General features: G+C 47.3%; 2 protein-coding genes and 1 long non-coding RNA gene across 7 annotated transcripts in view; 1 reads left to right on the forward strand and 2 right to left on the reverse strand.

Annotated features, from left to right (window-relative positions):
- The first annotated feature begins 2,054 nt into the window (after positions 1-2,054).
- On the forward strand, positions 2,055-6,977 carry LOC102456021 (pinopsin-like). Its single transcript, XM_006138728.4, has 5 exons — positions 2,055-2,811; positions 4,315-4,497; positions 5,155-5,300; positions 5,611-5,850; positions 6,843-6,977. Exons 1-5 carry the CDS (start codon positions 2,463-2,465, stop codon positions 6,975-6,977), a joined length of 1,053 nt encoding a protein of 350 aa, XP_006138790.2. The 5' UTR covers positions 2,055-2,462.
- A 5,413-nt stretch (positions 6,978-12,390) lies between these two features.
- On the reverse strand, positions 12,391-20,723 carry LOC112543965 (uncharacterized). The gene is made up of 4 exons (XR_012897038.1): positions 17,445-20,723; positions 17,071-17,339; positions 16,959-16,994; positions 12,391-12,631 (listed from the first exon to the last, which is right to left on the reverse strand). It is a non-coding gene; the product is annotated as an uncharacterized LOC112543965 (long non-coding RNA).
- Positions 20,724-27,045: 6,322 nt separating this feature from the next.
- TEX14 (testis expressed 14, intercellular bridge forming factor) overlaps positions 27,046-27,966 on the reverse strand; it is a 93,876-nt gene continuing 92,955 nt past the window's right edge. For all 5 annotated transcript variants that reach the window (XR_012897039.1, XM_075904674.1, XM_075904673.1 and 2 more), the window contains one exon: positions 27,046-27,835. Coding sequence is in view for 4 of the 5 variants with exons in the window: in XM_075904674.1 (XP_075760789.1) it covers positions 27,799-27,835 (37 nt within the window). In the remaining variant the exon portion in view is untranslated. The remainder of the gene's footprint in view (positions 27,836-27,966) is intronic.

The following is a 27,966-nucleotide window of genomic DNA, read 5'->3' on the forward strand; positions in this document are numbered from 1 at the left end:
AGTAGTCTTTTCCGCAAAAAAGCCCCGATCGTGAAAATGACGATCGGGACTTTTTTCCGGAAAAGCACGTCTACATTGGCCACGGACGCTTTTCCGGAAAAAGTGCTTTTCCGGAAAAGCATCCTGCCAATGTAGACGTGCTTTTTCTGGAAATACTTATAACGGAAAACTGTTCCGTTTTAAGCATTTCCGGAAAAGGGTGCCAGAGTAGACGTAGCCCCAGTGTCTTCCTGAACAGCAAAAGTGATTTAGCCTACCCTACCCCACCTCGTTTAGCTTGCCCCTTAATATTATAGCTACACTGGTGTCAACTGCTCACAAGAGAGCTACACAGTAAGCACGACAAGCACATGAGGGCTAGCATAACTCAGCCAGGGGTTAGGAGTCTGTAACAGGAGTGGATGGATGACATTCTGTGGCCTGCAATGTGCAGGAGGTCTAGATGATCACGTTGGTCCCTACTGACTGTCCTGTGGCTGAGACTGAGCAGACCTGCTTTGATCTCTCACTCAGACTAGAATCTTGCACACATGCCTGTTTGTTAACACTTATCTCACTACTTTAGGAACAGTCCACTCCCAAACATACAAAGGTTGATTGATTCGCTGCAAACCAGTCAGCAGCAGAAGCAGGCTCTGCACTCAAAAAACCTGTAAAAACACAAAAGCAGTCAATGTAAACAATGGCACACACCAAAGCACAGTCACATGTGCCCAGCTATTTCACTGCCAATCAGTCAATGAAACCACCCATTTTCCCTTTTACAATATTGGCCATTCTCATGAGGACACCCTGCTCGCTGTGCCTCACCGCCCAGTCAAGGAGCTCCAGGGCTTCGTTCCACTATGGCCCCTTTAAAGCACTCATCCCAGTGTTAGGATATCTTGGAGCTTCCTGGCATCAATTCAGCAATGGGCCAAATGGAGTCTCGGCCTCTGCCTTAGAGAGAGGGGTAGGAAGTGCTAGGAAGTGGAGAGTCCATGATCTGCTCTGGACTCACAATTACCCTGTTGCAGTACAGTTGTGCCGGAGCAGCAATCTGAGCCAAAAGCCAAAGCAGCGCACTAGGTCCACAGCAGGGCATGCTATTGAAAGGGGATGTGCCCTTGTGCAGGAAACGCAGACCTTATTGACCAAAGGTGCTGTGCGGGTACCAGGGTGAGCCAGTCTAACCTGACACCTGGCAAAGGCGCACTGTACACTAGGGATGTTACAATGAGGTTACTAATCGAGTAGTCGAGAGAATTTTTACCGACTACTTGATTCGTTGATAGTGGAAGACAGCTGGCTCAGTTCCTGCTGTGGCTATGCAATTTAAAAGGCAGTAAGAGCCAGGCACTCTGACCCCAAAGCTCCTACTGTGTTTTAAATTGCAGAGCTGCAGCAGGGTTTGATCCTGGTCCCGGCAGGAGCAAGAACTGAGCAGGGCTGCCTGCCCAGCTGGCAGCAGCCCATGCATGAGAAGTAGACGCAGCAGCACAGGGGCGGGGGTCCAAGTGGCACTGCAGAGAGAATGCTTTGGGGGAACCTGCTCAGCACCAGCTCCTGCTTACCCACCTGCTCTGATATAGAGGCAGCAGGTGGGGGGGGGGGGGATGCGAGTAGTCAACTCGACTACTTGGTAAGCTTAGGCTTGTCGACTAATCGCCTGCTCTTTTACACCCCTACTGTACAGTAACCAAGACCAGATTGCCTGGCAAGTACAATAAGCAAACAAACTCTACTGTCTCACTCATTGGAGACCAAGAGTGTTTATTCTCAGCATTGCAATAGCCAGGACTATTCTGCTCTCTGCACCCCTGAAAGGACCCTTAATGCTGAGTATATCATCTCACTGTGGCCCAGTGCTTCCCCAGAGCTGCTGTTTTATCCACCTGCTGTCTGTAGTTGTATACTTATATTGAAGGCTTTTTGGGCTGGTCCTCTCTTGGTGATACGTCTGTGCTGCAGCCAGCTCAATGGGCCCAGACCTCCCCGTGCTAGTGTCATACACATTAATCTATAATCGGCTTAGCAGCAGTCATGTATTTCAATCCCTGCCCTCTGAGCCCAAACACTGATAAGGGCAAGTTAAATACAATAACCATGAACACACAAGCAACTGTGATCATTACACTCCAGGAAACCCAAATACGACACTGGTGTGGATTTGGCTCCAAAAAGGCTTTGTTTATAAAAATGCGCCTGCTGTCATTTAACTACACTACTGGAAAACCACTCAAAATCTACTTAATTAAATGATGCAGCTTTCACCTGTCAGATTGTGAGTGATTCTCTATCCCCTTATGAGTAAAGAGCTGATTATAAAAACTCTGTATTAAAACACCTTAAGCCTTTTTAATCTACAGATCCTCTTTGGGGTCCCTAAGCCCCTGGCTTCATAAAAGAGAGCCTGTTGCCCTTTCAGGAAAGTCACCTGCTTTGTCTTTTCAGGTCTATGTTTTACGTTCCCCGGAAGAGAAATGAATGTTTCAAACACTTCTCAGGCTCCCGTGCAACACAGAACTCCCAGCACCTTTGAGGGTCCACAGTGGCCTCATCTGGCTCCCAGAAGCATCTACACATCAGTGGCTGTGCTAATGGGCATAGTGGTGTTTTCTGCCTCATTTGTGAACGGTTTGGTCATTGTGGTTTCTATCAGGTACAAGAAACTCAGATCCCCACTCAACTACATTCTGGTGAATCTGGCTGTGGCTGATCTGCTGGTGACTTTCTTCGGAAGCACCATCAGTTTCTCCAACAACATCAATGGCTTCTTTGTGCTCGGCAAAAGGGTGTGCGGGTTAGAAGGCTTCCTGGTCTCTTTAACAGGTAAGGACATTTACAAAAATCAGCTGGCTAATCTCTGTCTTCTGCTAGTGCGACTGTACTTGATCAAAAGCTGGTCTGCGACTATATGAATAACTATGGCTCATTGGCTGTTGTTGGCCATCAAATGTCTCCTCCCTTGCCTCTTCTCAAACCATAAAACAAAGACTGAGCTTTACTCACATTGCTACATTTGGTATCATTCCATATGCTCACTAGCAAGGAATGGGAGAGCAAGTGCTTGCTGACCTGGGGAGTTCAGAACACATTGGCTGAGCTGATCCTCAGGTTTGGCCTTGGGATGCGCTTAAAACAGGAAGGGAAGAAATGGAAAATTGTTATAGCATATGTAACTTATTGTACTAGGCTATGTCATGTCTGTATCACTTATCACTGTCAAAGCTGAAACAAAAAACAGGACTATGTAGCACTTAAAAGACTAACAAGATGGTTTATTAGGTGATGAGCTTTCGTGGGCCAGACCCACTTCCTCAGATCAAAGCTGTCAAAGCTGTTAGGCTGGCCAGCCCTGGGATGACAAGGCAGAATGGTCAGGCTTTCAGTGACATGCCTACAAAAACAAAGAAACGAGTTCTCATTCATTTTGCTGTGAATGATCAGTGGCCATGTGTGCAAGAGGCAGTGAAGGGGGAGGTCCATGGCATTTGCACTGCTCTCATTCCATTCTGCAGATATTTTATATCAAATTTTAAAAATATTTCTATGAGCATCAAGAATATGATGCACCAAATTCAGTGTCATGGGAGAAACACTCCAGGGGAGTGCCTTTCAGACACTACTGCAGCAGGCAGATCAGAGTCCTATACATACTGATGACTGCTAAGGCAGTCTAGCTCACCTCCATGAGATGCCTGAAAGCTGCCTTAGAACATAGGAATGGTATGTCCTAGGAAATACCATGTACTTGAATTTTAGAGAGCCCCAGATTGATTAATAGATAGTTTATTAAATAGAGAGCAGCAGGCTCTTGGTGCAATTGTAAAATAAATAAGAATAATAACACAGAGAAGGTCCTGGAAGACAAGTCCATCAATGGCTTTTAGCCAAAATGGGCAGGGAGGGTGTCACTAGCCTCTGTTTGCCAGAAGCTGGGAATGGGCAACATAGGATGGATGACTAGCTGATGCCCTGCTCTGTTCATTCCCTCTGAAGGATCTGGTATTGGCTACTGTCGGCAGACAGGATACTGGGCTAGATGGACCTTTGGGCTGACTCACTACGGCCGTTCTCAGGTTTATCAATACAGGATGACGGTGAAACTTTTTTCGTTGCTGGTTTTGCCTGCTTGCTTTCAAGTACCTGCAAGATAGCTGCTTGGAATGTAACTCACTCCATGGAGCTGTCTTCACCAGGACAAAACAGGATAGCTGAAGAAAACCTGGCACTGCAGATCTAGCAGTTAAGCACAGAAAGCTGCTAGATAATTAATAGCAAGCAATTTGAAATCATATGCCACACGTACTAATCACTAGTGATCTGTCTCAGGCACTGTGGGGCTTTGGTCCTTGGCGATCCTGGCCTTCGAAAGGTATATTGTCATCTGCAAGCCTATGGGAGATTTCCGATTTCGACACAAACATGCAGTGATGGGCTGTGTGTTCACCTGGATCTGGTCACTCCTCTGGACAGCCCCACCAATGGTAGGCTGGAGCAGCTATGTGCCAGAAGGTATGTGCCATATTCTTAAAAGAAAGCCTTCAAGTCTGCAGCATTAGTGTGGCTGATTTACGCAGTTTTTTTCTTTAGTCCCAGACAGAGTTTTTTTGGTCTGACATATCTGGGGAGAAACCATTATGATTTGTATTTGATTGTGTGGCTGATTTCTCCAAGTGCAATCTCTCCTTGTTTTCTCATTAATTACAGGGTTTGCTCTCACATGTCACTCTTTAAAAGTTAGCTGCTTATTACAATACACTGAGGAACATCTATTGTCTCATTATGCATACGCTTAACACAAGGTCTGATGGCCAGAGGAGCAGCGGAGAGTTGTCACTGATTACAGTCACTGCATCCAGGGTAGCTCAGCAAAATGGCTAAAGCACAGAACAAGCCTATCAAAAATGTGTTTGTCTGGAAGTTTACTTTAATATTATGATTATCATACATTGTGGTTTGTTTGTAAATTAATAACGATGGCACCACCAGTCAGAAATCATCATAGCTGAGACCAGTGCTAGTCATGTGATTTGGCTGGAATTTGGAGAGTTGCTTTAGGAAAACAGGCTCAACTCAGCAAGAAGAGTAGAGAGTATTTGCTGTTTGTGTCTTTTCTACTGATCATGCTTCAGAATTGTCCTAGCATTGTTAAAAATCTCCCTGTTCCAGGTCTGAGAACCTCATGCGGGCCCAACTGGTACACCGGTGGCAGCAACAACAACAGCTACATAATGACTCTGTTTGTTACTTGTTTCATTATTCCTCTCAGTCTGATCCTCTTCTCCTATACAAATCTGCTGGTGACGCTACGAGCTGTAAGTACATAGACATTTCAGTCTAACCGATCACATGCGCTACTGGCAAACTGCAGACACAGGTTTTCAGTGCAATTTTCCATGGCCATTTGTTGGAAACAGCCCTATCCCTTAGGCCACTCCAGAACCCATTCCACCACTTCAAACAGGCAACTAAACAGGAAGGGAGACGAATGTAGCTAACAAGTGTGCCACACACACCCACTTGTCCAGAAACATTTCCCCAGCCTAGACCATTTTATGAGACGTAATTATTTTCTGTGTAATGGGGTGGGTGACAGATTGTCTGTTTCCCTCATATTGCCTGTAGGTTGCCGCGCAACAAAAAGAATCGGAGACGACTCGGCGAGCTGAGAGGGAGGTGACACGAATGGTGATTGCTATGGTGATGGCCTTTCTTATCTGCTGGCTGCCCTATGCCACCTTTGCCATGGTGGTTGCCACAAATAAAGACATCCCCATCCAGCCAACTCTAGCATCCCTGCCTTCATACTTCTCCAAAACAGCCACTGTTTACAACCCAGTTATTTACATCTTCATGAACAAACAGGTGAGAGAATGAAGATGATCAGACAGCAACTGAAAACAAGCCTTCACAGAGCTAGGGGCTTCTAGGAATGAAGTGGAACAGCAGGAATGGGGGACTCCAATATAGTGTAGCATATCTATCCTATTGTGGTACCTGTCAATGCTAGATCCCACTGACTGTATCTTTACAACAAGCCAGGCTAAAGTGTAAAATGAAGATGGAGCTTGATTTTCAACCTGGCCTTAACCAGAGATCCTTTTGCATACTTGAAATTTTGTAGAGGCAACTGACTTATTTTTGGATCATGAATTGCCTGATTGAGTTTGCACAGCAAGCAGACAGATGTTTACCAATCGTCAGCGTCTGCACAGAGCAGGAAGGCACTAAACTAACCCCAACACTATATTTGCATTCACACTGGGCTAGGTACTGTTCACACAGCCTCTACCTGGGAGGTTTACTACATACAATGTAGTGCATATTATAGAACCACAATTAAAAAAACAGGTGCCACCTAATGAAATGAATAGTCAGAAGATTCAATACAAACAAGTGGAAGTATTTTTTCTCACAATGTACAATTCACTTGTGGATCTTGCTGTCATGGGATGTTGTGATGGACAAAAATACATGTGGGATGAAAAAAGAACGAGATAAATTCAAGGACAGTTTTTCATCCAGGGCCAAGAGACACAACCCCATGCTGAAGGCAACCCTGACTGTCCGAAACCAGAAGGGGAAGATGGTGTGAATCTCTCCAGAAAGGCACTGTTCTGTACACTCCCTCTGAAGCTCTTGTACTGGCCATGGTCGGAGACAGGCTACTGGGCTAAATGAGCCATTAGTCTGAGCCAAAATTATCTAGGCTACATCTCATAGGTTATAGGATCTGAGTAAAGCAAAACCCGATGTAGTAGTTTGGCATAAGGGGACCCAGGAGCAGTGTGTTAGCAGCCTGCTTCCTTCTCTTATCTAGTGAATTTTCCTGTAACACATGTGCTTTCCCCACTTAGTTCCGGGACTGCCTGCTGAAAATGATGTGCTGCAATCACAACCCCTCTGGGATGCAGGAAACATCTCCTGCTATGGCTGCTATGGGCATCATGTCGGCCTTGGATGGATCTGGAAATAAGGTGACCCCATCGTAATCAATGCAGGCGGTTCAGTTCCTGCATGGAGGAATGGTCGCTGCTAGCTCCATACATTCATCTCAGTTTCATTTGGCTCAAGGGAAGCAAAGAGGCTGGCTACTTTCTAACGGCTTAAATATATACCAGAAAGTAATAAAAGATTTATTCTGAGAGCTCCCAGCAATCTCCACTGTACCCTGCTCTATGTCACTGCAAACTTAGACAGAAGGTAAAACACATTCCCCTTCAATGGCAGGAAAGCAACCATCTGAGAGTAAACATCAGTGAGAATGGTCCACACTCCCAATGGGAACAGCCCCATACAACCAGCACCTTAACCCCTGGGGAAAGTGCTAAAGTATGATAAGGAGAGACCTTTTACTAGGCCACAGAGCAACTAAACTACTACACCAGCATTAAAGCCCCCAAAAAGCACTTCTTCGGGAGTAATCTCATTAGGAAAAGCACAAGCTTTATTTTGTTTAAATATATATTTCACTGAAAAAAGCAATGCAATGACTGTATGGACACAGTAGGATTTGTGTTGGCTGATCCTTTTATATAACTTTAAGACCTGCTGTCAATCAAAGAACATTTAACACATGTGGTCAAGTACAGATTGTGCTAATAAATATCCAAACATTTAAACAGAAGTGTTTCCATGTCATGCAAAGTCAATTATCACATCAGCAGTTAGCAAAGGGCCCCAACAGACAGCAGGATGTAACTGCCAGTGACCACAACTTTTCATTTCACATGAAAAATGCCACACTCATTGAGACAAAAGACAAGATCAATATGGCAAAAACAAGGGGCCTGAAGCTCAGCTGAGTTGTGTTTTATTTATAGCTCAGGCAATCAGGAAAGGCCTTAGATGCATTGATTTTGCAATAAAGATTAAACAAAACCTGTAAAACACACTAAAGCCACTGGGGCCATAAAGGCTGAGATGACAAAAGAAAAGAACGGTTACTTACCTGTAACTGTTGTTCTTTGAGATGTGTTGCTCATGTCCATTCGAAGTAGGTGTGCGCGCCGCGTGCACCACGTCTTCCGGAGCGTTTTCCCTAGCGGTACCCGTAGCGCTGGTGGGGCACCCCCTGGAGTGGCGCTGCCATGGCGGGGCATAAGTACCCCTGCCGACGCTGCCCTACCTCAGTTCCCTCTTGCCGGATACTCCGACGAAGGGGAGGTAGGGTGGGAGTCGAATGGACATGAGCAACACATCTCGAAGAACAACAGTTACAGGTAAGTAACCGTTCTTTTCTTCTTCGAGTGGTTGCTCATGTCCATTCGAAGTAGGTGACTACCAAGCTAACCACAAGGAGGAGGGGTCGGAAGAGTCATAGCACCACAGTCACAAAGGAAGGTGAACAATAACAGATTTATTTGAACAAAAAAACAGTGACAAGTCACCAACCAGAACAAGATAACCAGATCTATATATTTACAAATTTACACTACAGATTCAAGGACTGCAGAGCCCACCCTTGCATCCTCCTTGGCCTGTTGAGGTAGCGCATAATGTGTTGTAAATGTGTGGAGGGAAGACCAGGTGGCTGCCCTGCAAATTTCTGTGATCAGTACTTGGGCACCAAAGGCTACCGAGGATGCCTGTGCCCTGGTAGAATGTGCCTTCACCCTGGGTGGGGTTTTACCAGCCAGTTGATAACACTTTGCTATACGTTGCACCACCCATCTTGATAACCTTTGCGTAGAAATAGGTGAACCTTTTCCCTTTCCCCCAAATGTAACAAACAACCGTTGGGATTTACGGAAGGGCTTGGTTCGTTCGATATAAAAGGCTAGCACTCGCTTGGCATCCAGGGAGTGTAGAACACGCTCCTTAGGGGATGCATGAGGTTTAGGGAAGAACACCGGTAAATAAATCTCCTTGGATAGGTGAAAAGGAGAAACTACCTTCGGGAGGAAGGCTGGATGAGGCCGTAGCCTCACGTTATCATGTGAAAAAACAAGGTAGGGCGGCTCTATAGTCAGCGCCCTTAACTCTGATACCCTTCTAGCAGACGTAATGGCTACTATGAAAGCAACCTTCAATGAAAGATGCTTCAGTGAGCAGGTAGCCAAAGGTTCGAAAGGAGGGGACATAAGTCTGTGAAGAACCAGGTTGAGGTTCCATTCCGGGTATGGAGCCCTCACCGAGGGGTACAGTTTCTCCAAACCAGTAAGAAACCTTTTAACCACCTGGTTAGAAAAAAGAGAGGCTCCTGCCGTACCGACATGGAAGGCGGAGAGAGATGCCACATAGACTTTAATAGAAGAAGAGGACAGGCCAGAAGAACGGAGTTGAAAGAGATAGTCGAGAATAGCTGGAACAGGGGCCAAGGACGGATGTACTCTTCTCCGGGATGCCCAAGACGAGAAGCGCCGCCACTTGGCAGCGTATGACCGTCAGGTAGAGGGCTTCCTGCTGCTAAGGAGCACCATCTGTACCTATCGGGAACATTCCATTTCTGGTTGATTCAACCACGGATAAACCAGGCCGTCAGGTGAAGAGACCAGAGATCCGGGTGAACCATTAGCGTGGTCCAGAAGTGCTTTGTTCCACGAGCGTCTGGAGAGCCTCCCTGGCGCGCTCCCTGAGCGGGTCCCGGCTGCCCAGAACTGTATGGGCCACCTGGAGGCTATGAGGATGATCGAGGACCTGAAAGTTCTCGCTCTGGTCAATACCCTGGAAATTAGTGGGAATGGGGGAAAAGCATAGAGGACGCCCTTTGGCCACGTGGCCGTTAGGGCATCTCCCTTGGAAAATTTCCCCACCCCCAGCAGGGAGCAGTAGTTCCTGCATTTCGTATTGCGTGCTGAGGCAAACAGGTCTAGGTAGGGATAGCCCCACCTGCGGAAAACTTGGCTGAGGACAGAGTCCTTGAGCGACCACGCGTGGGCTCCAAAGGATCTGCTCAGTGTGTCTGCAAGAAGGTTCTTGCACCCGGGGAGGTACTCCGCCTGAGGCGTGATGTCGTGTGTGACACATAGATGCCATAGAAGCAGGGCCTCCTTGCATAGGGGTGGTGAACGTGCCCCACCCTGCTTGTTGAGGTAGAAAACCGCTGCAGTGTTGTCCATACGTACCAGGATGGAGCGGTGGGAGAGCCTCGGCAGAAATGCTTCGCAGGCCCTCCTCACCACCTGCAGTTCCCGGACGTTGATGTGCAGGGACCGTTCAGAAGGGGACCAGAGGCCCTGAGTTCTGTGGCACCCGAGGTGTGCACCCCATCCTAGGTCGGACGCATCGGTGACCAGAGTCAGCGAGGGGGGAGGGGCGTTGAAGGGAACCCTGCTGCGCACCACGGATTCCTGGGTCCACCAGAGTAGGGAGTCCAGAATGTCCGGGGGCACTGATACTATGGAGTCCCATAGACCCTTGGACTGGCAGAAGGCCTTCGCCAACCATGCCTGCAGAGGTCTCATCCTCATCCTGGCTTGTCGCACTGTGTAAGTTCAAGCCGCCATATGGCCCAGGAGCCTGGAGCAGTCTCGAGGAGTCGTGATGGGGAACTGGATTAGTTCCGAGATCAGCTCCACTATGGAGAGGAACCTGCTGTGGGGCAGGAACACTCTTGCCACCTTCGCATCGAGGAGGGCTCCCACAAATTCTATGCTCTGGGAGGGGGGTCAGGGATGACTTCTCGACATTTATCAAGAGCCCTAACCTTAAGAAGAGAGCTCTTATGAGTGATACGTGAGCTTCTACCTGCTCGTACGAGCGACCTTGGATTAACCAATCGTCGAGATACGGGAACACATGTACCCCTCGATTGTGCAGAAAGGCGGCCACCACAGCCATACATTTTGTGAATACCCTTGGCGCAGTACATAACCCAAAGGGGAGTACCGTAAACTGAAAATGGTAACGGCCCACCATAAACCGGAGGAACCTCCTGTGACCGGGCCTGATAGCCACATGGAAATAGGCGTCCTTTAGACAGAGAGTCGCGTACCAGTCGCCCAGTTGTAGCACCGGGATGACCGAGGCTAAAGTCACCATTCTGAACTTGTGTTTTACCACCGCCTTGTTTAAGAACCGAAGGTCCAGGAAAGGACGGACCCCCTATCACGGTGCATTGTAACAGGGGCTCCAGTTCCTCATAGGTATTTAGGTCCCTAACTCCCAATGAAGTGAAGCACTCAAGGAAATTAGAATGCTTAAAGAGAGATAGTGTAAAGGAAAATCCTTCTCTCCACAGGAGCAGAATTGGACTAGATAGCCAAAGACCTTCTTGTCAGTGCTGACATACATAACACTAATGCTGTTCATACTGCTCCCTGAAAACAAAGGATCTTCTCAAAAGGACTCCAGGAATTTTTTTCCAGAAGCATTAAACAATCCCAAGGAGTCGAAAGAGTGCAGGGCCAGGCAAATATGGACCTCTTAGAAAGGCTAATTAAAGCTACAGATCATACCATATTGCCAGATTTTTAACTAAAATCTAGCAGATAATTGTAGCACTGGTTAAAACACAACTCACCACTGCAAGAGACTTCATAATTGAAAACCACAGCTTGTGAAAGCCCAACTTCAGCAAGGCTTGCAGTAACTTACCTTGGGTTTGCACCATTCTCTGACAAGACTCTGACCATCTCTGGCAAGGTGGCGCGCACAGCCTGAGAGAGAGAAAATCAACAATACTGTGTAAAGGATAAAGATCAGTCCAAAACCAAAGCAGGAGTCCAAACCTAAAACCTCACAATAGCCTACTTCTCAGCAAGAACCCCAAACAGCAGCTTCAATCCCCCAAAGCAAACAGTGTCCATCACAGCCATTTGTACCTGCTTACAAAGGGACCTACCCACCCATTCACAGACCCAGGTAATAGCCATTTATGTTTGTCTGATTTCAGGCACCCAACGTTCATCCAGTCATGGGCAATGGCCATTTGCAAGAAGCTTGAGGGACCTACCCAAGCAGTACTCCATCTGCTAGGCTGTTTGGATCAAGACAGAGCACAGCATGCTCATGTAACCACCACTGGGCAGATCTGAACCTGGGAACCTCTGGAGCTTAGTGTAGAGCCTTTACTGCTTGAGCTAAAAGCCAGCTAACTCTCAGCTTAGGCTGTAGAGGTCTCTTGTTCTTATTTGTTGCTGTGGTCTGAGTACCACTACACGGGACAGTAAACCTCACTAGGGCTATGTCTACACTGCAGAGTTTTTACGCAAAACTGGCTGTTTTTGCACAGAAACTCACAGAGCGTCCACACTACAAGTGCATATTTGCACAAGAAAAAGTACAGTAGATTGTCAGAAGACAGGGCTTTTGCACAAGAGTTATTCCTCTTTCTACGAGGAATAAGCCTTTTTGCGCAAGACCTCTTGTGCAAAAGGGTGTGTGTGGACGGACAACAGGGGTTTCTTGCACAAGAGTGTCCATGGCAGTGTGGATGTGCTCTTGCACAAGAACTTAAGTGTAGATGTAGCCTAGGTGTGTGGGTTACACTCAGACCAGTAGGTTATCTGCAGAGGGCACCTAGGCACTGAAAAAAAAGGCAACAGGGCTAATGCTGAGGAACTCCAGAAGACACAGTGCATTAGAAGGGCATGTTCTCTTGACAGAGCTCTTCCACATGGAGAGGTTTGGCCATCATCACTGCCATCATTTAGCTGTTTCTCTCCAGTCCTCCATCTGGATAGTATCATTCCTGTACGTTGCACTGAAAAAGAAATTGGTCAGATCACTGAATGGCACCTGGCGGGTACTGTGGACACTTGTTCTTTCAGAAGCAAACAAAGAAGTTACTCATCACAGCAGCTACTTTATAAGGGTTGTGACGGACCTGGCGGGGTCCGCACTAGCCGCGGGGGAGAGGCTTCCCCCCCGACCGGGGAAGCGACGGCTGCGGGCGGCGGCAGGGCCGCCCCTGAGCCGCAGGAACCCAGGCTCCGGGCAGCGCGGACGAGCCGCGCCGAGGGAGGCGGGGGCGGGCTCAAGCCGCAGAGCCGCGTCCGGCCAGGGCACCGCATCTCGCCCAGAGGGGCGGGGCCTTGGGTACGCCTCCAGGGAGGCCCGGGGGGGGGGAAGGTGCCGAGGGGGCGGGGTTAACCCCCCTGACTTTAACTGCAGCAGTCCGAGGACGAGCAAAGGGGGAGCAAGGAAGCGTCCACCCTGGCGTCCCGAGGTGCCAAGCCTCCGGGGCCCTGCACCAACAAGAAGGACAGCGTCAGCAGCTGGAGGGCGGCGTTGGGACGGACCCGACGCCTCCACTGGGGTGAGTGACTGGGAACGCGCTCGGCTGGGGGAGTGGAAGGAGCCCGGGGCGGGGCCATTCTGGCGTCCGTGGGCAGACGAGTTTAGGGCACCGGCCCCGTCTGCCGTGGAGGGCCGCCCTTAGGCGCCGCACTCCACTTAGGGCCCCGGGCTGGGACCCGGAGGAGAGGGTGGGCCCTGGTCCCCCACTCCCCATGCCACCCCAACCCTGAAACAACCCCCCCCAAAAACCCCAAAACCCACGCGACGAGGGCATTGCGAGGACAGGGTCGCAACCCCGCCCTGCGGACGTGTGCCCGGTGAGGGCGAGACTAGGGGCAGGGACCCCAAGGCCTGCGTTCGGGCCGAACCCCACCCAGCCCACTGGGCAAGGGGCGGGACGTGGCCACGGGTTCGCTGATCCCCCCCCCCCCCGCCACCTAGGGCAGGGGGGTGATCGCACCCAGCCTTCACGCCACGTATAGACCCAGCTAGGGACTAACAGGGCAGACTCGAAGCGGAGGGTTTGCGGAGCCCCCCCTGCCCTCTGGGGAAAAGGGGCAGGGGAGCGGTGCTCGCACCCGTCACCCCGCTACAAGGGTCCTTGCTAGAAGAAGAGTGAGAGATATTGTAAACTTTGAAAAAACCTCAGGTCAAAAGAAGAATGGTTCAGCAACCTGCCATTTTCAGAAGAAAACCCTTTTTTGCTTGTTAAAAGAAGTCATTATGCTACAAAATGCCTCTCTGATCAGAATAACCACAGGATTCGCCCCATTAGCCCCCTGCTATCAAGTTCTGGACCATTGCTATAGAAGAATACTGCAGTGTGTTGGGACAGGAAAGCCTGCATATTTTTAACTGCTTTATAGACAAAAGTATTCCTAGTAAGCCAAACAATTATTGAGACTGTAAATGGTTTGGGGCAGATACTGTCTTTTACTATGTGCTCAATCTCAGTAGGACCCTGCAGATGCTACTGTCAGACAAATCATAACTTGGCATATCATCATTTTGTTTTAGGTGGCAGTAGAAACACAAAAGAAGCCGACGATTCCCATTCGAGTCAGTTTGCATGTACACCTGGCTCACCATTACTTGATATTAAGTGACAAGAGAGAGCAAGTAACATTGACAATCCCTTGCAAGACGTAATCAGGTAACAGGAGTTATCTTGAATCAATTAATTATTGTGCAATTCAGCCTTAATTCTATGCAGCTCTAACATTCCAAAATGTCCCCAGTCACTTATTTGTCTCTCACCTGATGTTACCCACTTTTGTTTACAGCTGTTGAACTATAATCAATCAAATTAATTAAATCTGAAATCTCACAATTAGCCATAAACTGAGAATGAAATTGGCAAAAAAGTCGCACAGTTAAACGAGACCCACTGGTTTAACAATTGAGTAAACTTCTGAACAGCACTGCAGGTAAAATGAAAGGTTGGAACTAAAATTAATTTAGGGCTGATCTACACGGAAAAATCCAAACCCCCGGACGACGTCATTAAGCCAATCTAACCTGTGGTGCAGCTGGTGCTAGGTTGGCAGAAGAATTCTTCCATTGACCTAGCAACGGTGTCTTGGGGAGTTGGATTAACTACTATGACAGTAGAACACCTCCCATCACTAAAGCACTGCAGCTGTGCTGCTGTGGCATTTAAGCATAGACATAGCCTCAGAGTTACTCAGCATGCAGTTGTGTAGCTACTGCAACCTCCATGGCAATTTAAGATCAGCTAACTTGGCAGTTCCCAACCACCAGTCCGTGGACAGGCAGTGGGCCACGAACCCCTCCCTGCCGGGCCATGGCACACTGCCAGGCTATGCCCTAAGATGCTAATGAGCCTGCCCACGCAGCAGCAGGGTGTGCTGCGGCTGGAGCCGGGGCCACAGTGAGGCTGTCCCTACTGGGGCAGCCTCACCGTAGCCCTAGTTGCAGCTCTGGTGGCTCCTATGCAGCCCAACTGGTGGGGCCGTGTGATGGGTAGCTGCAGCTTTTGGCTGGGGCCAAGTGCCATGTGGAGCCTGGCTGCCACAGTGCTCAGCTAGGATCAAGTGCTGCATGGAACCCTGCTGCCACAATGCTCAGCAGGGACCCGACACACTGTGGGCTCCACGCAGCCCTCCCGACACAAGGAAACACTCTGTGCTTAGCTGGAGGCTGGGAGGCAGCGGCAGGGCTAGATGAGGGAGGTGGGGCAGACATGGGTGGCTCTGGGGGGGGAGTTGACACTGAGGGGCACTGTGACATCTAGGATGGGGAGCTGGCACTGGGGGACTCTGGGGTTGGGGCTAGTAGTGGGGGGGAAGGGCTGGCACTGGGGACAGGGCAAATATTGGGGACTGGGGGCTGGCATGGTGGGGGACATCGGGGGATTGGGTGCAGTGGGGCTCTGGAAACAGTTGATGCAACTGAGGTGTTTGGGGCAGGGGGTCTGGCACTAGGGGACTCTGAGGGTGTGAGGCTGGCACTGGGGGGGTTGGGTGCAGGGGACTCAAGGGTCAGAGGCTGGCTCTGGAGATAGTGGAGGGGTGAGGGGCTCTAGGGATTAGGACTGGCACTAGGGCCTCTGGGGGTTGGGGCCTTTTATACTGGGGACTGGCAAATCCATTCACAAACTTTTGTCAGACCGGTAACACTTTATTTGCATAATGAATATGAAAATATGCAAATAAAATATTACTGGTCTGCCAAAAGTTTGTGAATGGGTTTGCTGGTTCCTGGTATAAAAAAGGTTGGGAACCACTGAACTAACGTACTGTTCTCAGAGGGGATGGTATAAGCTGCTCTCTATAAAAATGACTGGTTTCAGTAGGCCACCAAGTAGTTAATATGAACTTACATCAGGGATGGGCAATAATTTTTGCCCGGGTGCCACTTCAAAAATTTTTGAAGTAGCCCCAGGTCACCCTGGAAGGGGCAGGTCTTAAATAGGAAGGGGCGGGGCTACCCCACCCTTGGACCATGATTGGTCCGGGGGTGGGGGAGCTTCTTTGCCCCCCCCTTCCCACCAGGCACTCATGCCCTGGAAGAGGCTTGGTACTCTCCCCCACCCCTAGGCCAATCAGGGTCTGGGGGCAGGGGAGCACGGGAAGCCTCCTTCTGCTCTGCAAGGAGCATGTGGCACTTTGAAGTGCCGCAGGTTCCGTGCAGAGCCAGGGCAGGGCAAAGGAAGTTTCACGAAGCTCCCCCACCCCCAGGTCCTGAATGGCTTGGGGGAGCATGCGAAGCCCCCTCCACTCTCCCCTCCGCCTTGTGAGCAGCATGTGGCGCTTCAAGTGCCATGTGTTCCTGGCAGGGCAGGAGGAAGCTTCACGTGCTCCCCCGCCAATTAAGGCCTGTGGATAGGGGGAATGCGCAAAGCCTTCTCTGCTCTGCCCCCACCCTGTTACCAGCGCGCAGCGCTTTGAAGCGCCGTGCGCTGCTTGCAGGGCAGGGGCAGAGCAGGGAAGGCTTTGGGCGCTCCCCCACCCCCAACTGGCCTGGGGGCAGGGGAGAAGCAGGGTGTCTGCAGGCTGCAGCCAGCCCCCAGAAGTCCTTTTGCCCACCCCGACTTAGATCATAAGCTCTTTGGAGCAAGGACTGTCTTTTAGTTCTGTTTTGTACAGCTCCTAGCACAGTGTAGCCCTTCTTCATGACTAGGGCTTATAGTGATTATGATAAAGCAAATCATAAATAATAACTACATTAAACAACCCAGAGCAGCAGAACAAGCAACTCAGATGGGATTTTTAAAGAATTAGGCAAGCTCAAAACATGCAATTCAAATTCATACAGTAATAGCCACCTACCAGTGATGTATTCTCTGGATCTGTTGTATTTTGGCTCTGTGGGGAATAAACCATCCGTTACTGAGACTTACACAGGTAACTCGTGTCACTGGAAGAAAAAGAAGTTACTCACATGGTGCAGCAACAATGGCCCTGCAAGATGTGTCCCACTGCGGGTGCTCAGGTTGATCAGAGGTGTGGGGATGCAGACACACCGATAGAGGAGCACCCACTGGGACTACTAGAAGAATGGACACTTCCCAGTGGGCAATGGAAGCCAGTGATGGATTTATAAATAGATCACAACAGAGAGCTAAGTTGATTCCTGCCAGCACAGTTCCACCCCAAGATTCATCTTCACAATGTATCCTTCTTTCCATAAACTGAAACACCTTGATGCTTCTGAAAAACAAAAGCAGAAATGAAGATGGATGGGGATGGTGTCCCTCGCCTCCATTTGTCAGAGGCTGGAAATGGATGAGAGGAGAAGGATCACGTGAGGATTACCTGTTCTGTTCATTCCCTAAGGGGGATCTGGCATCCTCCACTGTTGGCAGACAGGACACTGGGCTCGATGGCCCTCTGGTCTGATGCAGTATGGCAACTCGTATGGTCCGTTTCCCCTTCACCATGGGCCTAGCATTTCTGTAATTTGGAAAACAAATAGCAAAACACATTCACCACGTTGTCCATATATAAAAAATGTTCTTCCTGCGGGATGACAGAATTACATCATCATGTAACTCTGCATCCCACCTGCCTCCCCCCTCCCTCCTTTCCTCCCCCTCCTCTTTCCCCAGTGCTGTGAAGCTGGGGCTGCTGCACCGCCGACTCCCTTCTTCTTGCTCTTCAGTGCTCGGGGGAGGAAGGGGAGAGCTGGGGCTACCACACCGCGGCCTTGCTCCTTCCAGAGGCCAGAGGGAGAGCATAGAGCCTGGCAGGGCCTTGGCCCCGTCCCCCTCCTCCCTGAAGAGGCTGGGAGCAGAGCGTGGGGCCCAGTGAGGCCTCAGCCCTCCTCCCCCCCCCAGCACCTAGGGGTAGAAAGCCTGGGCGGGGCTAGGCTAACCTCGACCTGGCAGCTGGGGGGTAAGAGGAGGCAGGCCAGGGCTGCCTGCCCCAGCTTGGTCTTTCCTGGTGGCCAAGGGGAGAGCCAGGGCTGCCTACCTCCAGAGAGCGGGGTTGGTGAGCGTAGCAAGCAGGGGGCACGGCCCCCTAGTGTCTACTTAAATGACTAATATGTGGTGTCAGTCTAATGTTTTTTTCCTTTCCCACCCATTCATCATGCAGGCCTCTTTGAGGGTAGGTGCAGAGGATGAATCTGTAGTGTTGTCCAGCCAGTATTCGATCATAGCTTACAGAGATCTCACAAGATCACACCTACATCTAATTTAGGGTTTTTTTAAGATTCTTATCATGCTGTTACCTAGAAAAAGCCTGCAGAGCTCAAATAGCTCTCTTACAAGACTGTTCATTTGAGAGTTATTCATTTCCTTCCTGCTTTTAAATTTACTTTTTCCAAACCTATATAAAATTCAAATTACAAACCAAAGAGCACAAAATTCCCATTAAAACAAAGCACAGCCAAGTACAAAACTGCTGTGTAATAGCCTCTAGCAACTGCTAGACTGGTCAGAATTACAGATTCACTCATGCACAGGACATAATGGATAGAGATTTCAATGTCATCACCACCCTCTCCATGGCTGGGGGCTCCCCCTGGAATATATGTACACTGCTCCAAGTTTTGACCCAGTGGATTGCTGTAGAGAATGCTTGTTACCGCTGCAGCACTTTCGTCTCCTGCTGACTTGGGACCCAATATGATCGGTGGCTGTATAAGGCGCTGATGCTGTTAAAGCAGCCAAGCTAAATATATTACAAGTCTAACTTCACTTGAATAGCAACTTGGAGGTGAGTTTTATTACATCTGTCCTGGGCCCCATAGCTAACACCTTTTTTCAGCAAGAAACTGACTGTATCCCTGTCTTCCTTCTGATGCAGCAACATGCAGTGGTACACGAGAGTAAATGTCACAGCAGTAGCATCAACCCCCTACAAAGCCAACTTCACATTAATCATATTTCCGTAAGTCCCACCATTATGTAATCCACACTCACTCACTCACTCATTCACTCACTGAGCTACTCTGTACCACTCCAGAGAGGGTAGGTCACAGTTTGATGAGCCTGTCACAGCCAAGGTTAACAGTGATGGGTCTTTTAGCTCTGGCAGTGGAAGTTCATGTTTTAAGATTCAGAGAGCCCAAGCTTGATTCCTGCTACCAATGACCCACCAAGGAGCACAGTTACAGCTGTGGTCTCCATCCAAGCCTGTATTCAGCTTCTGACACAAGTGTCCTGGCATTAAAGACCTTGGTTAACTTGCTGCTTACATGGGTGTAAGTGAAAGATTGTGGTGAATGGCAATGGTTCACTATGAAGAAAAAGTCACTGGCAAAGTACCTCACGGTCAATACTGGGAGCACTGCTTTCCAGTTAATGAACTGGAAGATACATTCAGACATGGTACAAGTAGATCCCACTCCACATCAATGTTGGAGTAAACAGACACATGTTGAAATCCTCCACTGAAATTAACAGAATTACATTTACATGAATAAGGGGCCAGATTCTGCCCTGGTTTCTATCCCAATGGAACCCAGCTGACATGAGGAAGGTTGAGTGGGCTGTTAATCAGGGCAGAATCTGTACCAACAATACATCAGAAACCCAAAGGGCAACAACACGGGAAGTATTCTTCAGACCTTCAGTGGCAAAATATTTTCAGAACAATTAAAATCCTAGGGAAAGGCAAGTGGATTTAATGAGAGCAAAATCTTCCAGATTTATCATAGAAACTATGTAAAACATTTCTCCCTGTCTCACATCTGATTTTCAGAGGAATCAATTACACTGGCTCTCGAGTGCAGTCACAGTCACAATTAAACTCCTGGTTGTACTGAGGCTCCATCTGGGGATATAGGACAGTGACAACATGATCCCAATGTTCTCCAGTTCTATCCCTGTTAAATGCCAGCATTATATTTGGCTTCCTTTTGAAGATGCACAATCACAAAGTCAAGGAGATGTTTTCTAGTTGTCTGCAGTGGCTCATAAATGTGCGTGCCAAACTCAGAGCAGACTTCAGAAACTAGAGCACTCACTTCAAATTGGTTGTGTGCTCTGTAATTAGACTTCACAAACCAAATATCAAGAATGAAGTCCTCAAGCGCTGCAATGGTGATAACTGGTGTTATGGACACTCTGTTGGGCACTCCATACTCCATTGAGTAATTAACTGTTATCTTGCCACCCAGACATGCCTGCCTTTGTAGCAATGGTCCTTTACACCAAAAAATGACAACAATATTTAGGTTACTCCCAGCCCCAAAGGGCAAGTCACTTACCTCAGTCAATCGTACCTTAGAGGTCTCATCAAAGACAACGCTTGCACCCATTCCTGTAATAACTAAACATTTATTAATTAGGAAGAAGAAAGGAGTTAGTTATAAAGTTAAAGCAGATGTAAGCAGGGGCTGAACTGCTGCTTGTAATCAGCCAGCTAAAAGGAGGGGTGGGTGCGCTCACTACAAGGCTACGTCTAGACTTGCATGATTTTCCGGAAATGCTTTTAACGGAAAAGTTTTCCGTTAAAAGCATTTTCAGAAAAGAGCTTCTAGATTGGCACGGACGCTTTTCCGCAAACGCACTTTTTGCAGAAAAGCGTCCGTGGCCAATCTAGACACGCTTTTGCGCAAAACAAATCTCAGCTGTCTACAGTGGCCCTTTTGCGCAAAAGTTTTGCACAAAAGGGACTTTTGCCCAAACGGGAGCAGCATAGTATTTCCGCAAGAAGCACTGATTTCTTACAGTAGGAAGTCAGTGCTTTTGTGGAAATTCATGTGGCCAGTGTAGACAGCTGGCAAGTTTTTCCGGAAAAGCGGCTGATTTTTCTTCCTACCGTAAGAAATCAGTGCTTCTTGTGGAAATACTATTCTGCTCCCGTTCGGGAAAAAGTCCCTTGTATTTACACATCAAAAGACACTGAGTCTGAGTGTAAGAAAGAAACATTTAATGAAACAGAGAGAGAAGTCATACGGCATTAACTTGGGGAAAACATCACAAACAGGCTGGCTGCGTCTAGTTGGCATGATTTTCCGCAAATGCTTTTAACGGAAAAGAGTGGAAAAGAGTGTCTAGATTGGTGGCTAAAGAGTTGAAATCACTGAGAGCTGAAATCACTTTTTGTGGAAGAGCGTCCATGGCCAATCTAGACGCGCTTTTCCGCAAAAAAGCCCCGATCGCCATTTTCGCGATCGGGGCTTTTTTGCGCAAAACAAATCTGAGCTGTCTACACTGGCCCTTTTGTGCAAAAGTTTTGCACAAAAGGACTTTTGCCCGAACGGGAGCAGCATAGTATTTCTGCAAGAAGCACTGATTTCAGACAGTAGGAAGTCAGTGTTCTTGCGGAAATTCAAGTGGCTAGTGTAGACAACTGGAAAGTTTTTCCGCAAAACCAGCTGCTTTTGCGAAAAATTTGCCAGTCTAGACACAGCCCTGGAGGACCGGAGTCAACAGGAGAGTTATAGGCAGTCAACTGATTAGGTCTTTATATGCTAAATCAATCACTGGTGGATCAATCACTGGAGCAGGGATCCACCCTGTAATGACAACAAGCCCATATATTCTAACATTTGTCTCACACAACTCCTAACTTCATCTGGCGTGATGCCCACCTGTCCATTGGTAGGATTTGGACCTACATCCATCAATTGACAGAGACAACTCTGTACTGCAGATTTATGGTATATATGCCTCCAAAGCATTTTGATACATTTTAGCATACCATTTAATTATTTAACAAATCAAGGAAATAAGAGTAAGACAACCATACCCTCTGTCTTTCTCAATCTTAGCCAAGCTATGTGAGAGGAAGAAGCTACTGAGCCCCAGAACCTGTAATCTTCCTGTATTTTTTTTCTAGATTGCTTGTTGCCTATTATTATGGCTTTTGTAAAGACTCTACAACGGGATGGGGAACCTTTTTTGGCTTGGGGCCCCCGATGATCCATGGAAAAATCAGTCAGGGGGAGGGGTCACACAGAAGTGAAAAGCAAAAAAAAGAATCCTCATTGATGTGTCCCCGACTGAGAAGGAGAATGACACACCCCACGATCTCTTCGCACACCAGAGCCTAGAGGGGCCCAGGCTAGTAGATTACGTGTGCTCCAGATCTAACAATCCCTTAATGACTTGAATGACCAGTCTTTAAGCAGATTTCAAGTATGAAATCCAGGGGTGTGTCTAGAATACATGGCTCCGTCGACGGAGCCATGTAAATTAGTTTATTCAGCATAGTCAAAGAAGAGGGGATTTAAATAATCCCCGCTTCATTAAAAGAAACATGGCCGCCGCATTGTGCCGATGATCAGCTGATCCGGTGCGGTCGACAAAGGCTTCCTGCTACAGAACACAGGTCATAGAGCATCAATTTCTGCACCAAGACTATAATTTCAGTAGCTTCAGGGGGTAGCTATTGTTATCTGTATAGGATAAACTTAAAAAACAACAAAAGGTCTGGTAGCACTTTATAGACCAACAAAACATGTAGGTGGTATCATGAGCTTTCATGGGCTGTGCCACATAAAAAGTGCTACCACATAATTTCAGTGTGAGCTCGAGCATCACTTTTAAAAAGATATCAAAACAAATCTTAAAGACTGCTAATGCATCTTACATGGTTAAAGAGTTGTGGGTTAATCAATCCTTCCCTCTCTTTAGTAGGGATGTCAGGGTGTGAACGACTACACAATTAGCTGATAAGCTTGAGCTTATCAGTAATTCTGTTGACTACATGCATTTCCCCTGTCCCTTGCTGCTTCTGTATAAGAGTCAGCAAGGGTGGGGAGGCTCCCCATGAGCACCAGATCTGCCTGCTCTCTCCACCTCCATGTTGCTACCTCTGATGGAGAGGTAGCAGTGCAGCAGGTGAGGGGGGCAGGCAGGACCCGTTACACGCTTTTAATCCAGTTCTCCATGTGTGCTACTCCGTGGACCTGCCTGCCCCCCTCTGCTGCCTCCTACAGAGGCAGCAGGGGGCAGGCAGGAGCTACTCCCACTCCCAGCTCTGCTGCCTCTGTAAGAGCTAGCAGAGCAAGGGAAGGGCACTGGAGGCTGGTCTGTGGCAGCAACCCCTGTCCACGGGGGGTCCAAGGTCCCCACAAAGGCTGCTCTGGCATCCCACAGAGCAGCCTCTGTCTGCGGCAAGCCTGGGCCTGGCTCAGACAAAGACTTCTCTGCGGCGGCAGCTCCACTGCGTGGGGGGGTCCAAGCTCCCCACAGACAGGGGCTACTGCTGCTGAGCAGCTTCTGTCTGTGGGGAGCTTGGACCCCCCATGGACAGGGGCTGCTGTCATCCCATGCTGCTGCCTCTGTATCAGAGGCAGCAGCACTGGGTGGCAGGCAGGAACTGGTCTGCGCGAGAAGCTGGTTTTTAAACTGGCTCCCCTCACAGACCAGCTCCCACCTGTCACCCTGTGCTGCAGCCTCTGATACAGAGGCAGCAAAAGGGCTCCTTGGGAGTGGGACCAGGAGCACACTGGCCGTAGGCCTCACCTTCGGGGACTACAGAATAGTTGTGTAACTGCTAAAATTTGATGCGGTTACACAACTATTCAATTACACACTATCTAACATTCCTACTCCCTATTTAACTACACCTCTTGCTTTTTTAATACTGTGAGCAATAACTGAGAGAAGCAATGAAACAAAACAGGAAATGGCAGTCACATAAGTGAGAGCAGATTTTGGCCTAATTCTCTTTGAATTTGCCAATAAAGCTCCTGCCATTAGTCAGAAGCCAGGGGATGGATAAAAACATTTGTGTTGCGTTTCCTTTTAGTCTCTCAGTCAGAGCATTGTCAAGAAGCAAACACATGATGGACACACACAGACCCAATCCCAAATAGCTAAGTTACCAGATATTATTTGCTTTTATTGGGTGAAAACATGGAGAAAATAAGGAAATTCAATACTTCAGGCATTTTATAGGCTGAAATAGAAGCTAGAAGCTATAATACTTGCCCTTCAAAGGTAAGATTATCCTGGATTTACAATACCGTGTCTGATAAGATTGTGTTTATCTCTATAGGGTATGAGCCTACTCTTCAAAAAAGGAATGAAACTTGAATAAAAAGGCTGGGGAGATAGAAAAAAGCAGTCAAACATCAAGTGGTGAGATGCATTTCTCAGCCCCAATAATTCTAGGACCCAGTGGTATACACAGCTAGTTCTGCAAGGTTACTGCTAGATTTTGGAGAGGGTAATGGACATACACTACTAGCTCCAATGTATTAGGGGTCATGTGGATTCCAGCTGCATGCATATCTAATAGCCAGTTCTGGTTCACATTCCTTTTTTCCCCCTTTCCTTTCATAATTTCAATTTAATTCAGTGAGACTTTATTGGCATGACAATTTATACATGGAAAAACTTAAAAAACAACAGTCTAGCAGCACCTTAAAGACTAACAAAACAAAAAGTTACAGACTAACTTGGCTACTCCTCTAAAAATTTATACGTGCTGTCAAAGAGTGACACATATATACTGGTATCTATCAGGAGTGGGTTCAACCCACCAATGACAGCAAGGGTGCCATTTATGGGGGGCTAGGACACAGTAGCCGCCCCCAGAGTTTGAACCCCCGTCGACGGAGCCATGTAAATTAGTTTATTCAGCATAGTCAAAGAAGCGGGGATTTAAATAATCCCCACTTCATTAAAATAAACATGGCCGCCGCACTGTGCCGACGATCAGCTGATCCGGCACAGTGTGGCAGCCTAGATGCAACACAGTCGACAAAGGAAGCCTTTGTCGACCACTCCAGTATGCCTTGTGAAACGAGGTTTACCGGAGCAGTCGACAAAAGAAGCCTTTGTCGACAGCACCATGTCTAGACTGCCACGCTGTGCCGGATCAGCTGATCATCGGCACAATGCGGTGGCCATGTTTATTTTAATGAAGCGGGGATTATTTAAATCCCCTCTTCTTTGACTATGCTGAATAAACTAATTTACATGGCTCCGTCGACGGAGCCATGTATTCTAGACACACCCCTGGATTTCATACTTGAAATCTGCTTAAAGACTGGTCATTCAAGTCATTAAGGGATTGTTAGATCTTCATGAAAACATTGCCAGGTACATTAAAGATGTGGGGAGGGGAAGAGTAGCAATGAGTGTTGTGCTGCTGGGATTTGAATTTGGACCAATACTGTTCAACTTTTAAATGTTCTTGTAAAGGAGGTAAATAGGGAGGTGGTAAAAGTTGCTGATATTACAAAATTACTCAAAATAGTTAAGTCCAAACTTGACTGTAAAGCGTTACAAAGGAATCTCACAAAACTGGATGATTGGGCAACACAAGAGCAGATGGAATTCAGTGTTGATAAATGCAAAGTAATGCACCTGGAAAAATGTAATCCCAACTATACAAACAAAAATGATGGGGTTTAAATCAGCTGTTACCACTCAAGAAAGATCTTGGAATCATTGTGAATAGTTCTCTGAAAACATCTGCTCAATGTGCTGTGGCAGTCTAAAAACTAAATATTGGGAATCATTAGGAAAGTAATAGATAATAAGGCAGAAAATATCATATTGCCTCTATATAAAGTTATGGTATGCCCCACATCTTGAATATTCTATGCAGATCTGGTCGCCCCATCTAAAAAAGATATACTGGATTTGAAAAAGGTACAGAAAGGGCAACAGAAACGATTAGGGGAAGGAACAGCTTCCATATTATGATGCCGTCTACATGCACAAGAAAGTTCAAGTAAGATCTCCACCCCATATGCCCACCAAATGAAACATGAAACAGTGCCAAAAACAAACTTCAGGAAGAAGATTTGAAAACCATGATCTGACTGTTGATATTTTCCTGTATGTATCACTCCTGTGAATGAGGAGCAAAAAACTTCATGGTGTTATCTTCATTTCCAAAAAGGAGTTTGCCAAAAGTACAAAGTCTGGGGTAAGGATTATTTGGTGAGTTGGGTACTTGGAGAGGATTTCGGAGAGCTAGGTGTTTTCCTGCTTCACCACAGACTTCCCGTGTGATACTAGCCAAGTCATTTCATCTCTCTGCCCCTTAGTTCCCCACCTGCTCAATGGGTGTGTTTCTAGACTACATGGCTCCGTCGACTGAGCCATGTAGATTAGGGTTGTAGGCAAAGGCAAATGAAGCAGCGATTTAAATAATCACCATTTCATTTAAATTTAAATGGCTGCCACGCTGTGCCGATCTGCTGTTTGGAGGCACAGCGCTGTAGTCTGCATGCTCCGCGGTCGACATCATTTGTTGACCTCCCCAGTATGCCTCGTGGGATGAGGTTTACCGGGGAGGTCGACAAATGCCTTTGATGTTGACCGTGGAGCGTCCAGACCACAGCGCTGTGCCGCCAAACAGCTGATCGGCACAGCGCGGCAGCCATTTAAATATAAATGAAGTGGCGATTATTTAAATTGCTGCTTCATTCCCTTTGCCCAGTAAACAAATCTACATGGCTCCGTTGACAGAGCCATGTAGTCTAGACATACCCTGTGATAACATCTCTGCCCTGCCTCCCAGGGCGACTGTACAGAGAAAGCCACTAAAAAAAGATCCTAAAGGCTCTGAACTCTACTAATAAAAACTGCTATAAAAGAGGTGCATAACTACTAATTATCTTCAGAAATAGCTCAGAACTGAACAGTTAGCCAAATGTATAGTCTAAAACAGAAATACATTTATACAAGGCAGTAAATGGTAGGAAGAAATACACACTGTAGCATGCTAAACTCAGAAGATTTTTATTATTCTTGTTAACATTAAGATAAGTGAACCCATATAACAGCTACAGGCACGTACAGTATTTCACTGTAATCAGGAGAGGGAGAAAGAAACTCATGATGTGCACAAAAAAAATCATGTGCAGCTAAAAAGCTAACACAAAGTGGCACATTTATGCTGAAGTAACCAGCAGCAGCTCTAACCTTCTCAGGGTTACTGAACCAGAGTAGAGCTGTGGAACAGATATTTGATTCTAAAGCAGTTGTGCACCTTTAGAACCTGGTTGGGTGCCCAATTAAATTCATAGGACTTTTTTTTTTTTTTTGGATGGGCGATGGCTCAGTCACAACAGCCACACTAGAAGATAGCCATATCTGTTCTACTGCCTTCGTAGTACCTGGACAGTACTGATTTTTTTCTCAGCTATTCACTTTTGCACAAAGATAAATCCTCTAAATCATTTCAGTCAGTTCAATTTATAAAACAAGAATTCCACAAAATGAGAAGACAAGAAATTATCTTGTCAAATCTAATGAGCAAACAAAGCAATGCTCACATGAGCTGTAACACCACCTTCCATTCCTTGGCACTGAAAAGTTAAGAAGAGCAAGGGCAGCAGCAGCAATATAAAAAGACTCATTTTTGTCAATAACAAAAAACTGCATAATGCAACAGAGCAAGAAGTGCTTTCATTTACGAAAGCGAATGTGCATGCTAGAGAGAAAACAAAGCTGTAGAAAGCTTAATAGGCACAGTTATATTTAGAAAACAATTCAATTTTGCAACATAATTTAGAGTGCTGCCTCTCATTTATAAGTGATTGCTAGCTAAATAAAAATGAACCAAAACTTAATATACCAGATGTACTTGGAGAGCAAACCATTCAGTCTCTTGTATTGATTATTATAATTAAAGGAAGTCTGAGAACTATAAAATGAGTCATTTGGTGAACAGCATTGCACATCACAGGTACCGTATAAGAGGAAGATACCAAACAATTTATTGAAGGTTTATATGTTATCTACTTTGATCACTTAGATGCGCTGCTCTGATCCAGGACAATTACCCTGAAATAAAAAAAGAGATTAAACAAAAAATATTTTCTTGCATATGCAGTTCATAAGCAGTGATGGGAATGGGATTCTAAATCACCCTCAGGGTACGTCTACACAGCAGGGCTAAAGTCGAATTAAGCTAT

Source organism: Pelodiscus sinensis, chromosome 21 (assembly GCF_049634645.1).
Source record: "Pelodiscus sinensis isolate JC-2024 chromosome 21, ASM4963464v1, whole genome shotgun sequence".
NCBI classification, from domain to species: domain Eukaryota; kingdom Metazoa; phylum Chordata; order Testudines; family Trionychidae; genus Pelodiscus; species Pelodiscus sinensis.

Bases quoted from the DNA above. Each gene is read 5' to 3' on its own strand.
- LOC102456021 (XM_006138728.4), top strand. From the start codon at position 2,463: ATGAATGTTTCAAACACTTCTCAGGCTCCCGTGCAACACAGAACTCCC. The intron at 2,812-4,314 runs GTAAGGACATTT...GATCTGTCTCAG, and splicing joins CTTCCTGGTCTCTTTAACAG to GCACTGTGGGGCTTTGGTCC. The intron at 4,498-5,154 runs GTATGTGCCATA...TCCCTGTTCCAG, and splicing joins GAGCAGCTATGTGCCAGAAG to GTCTGAGAACCTCATGCGGG.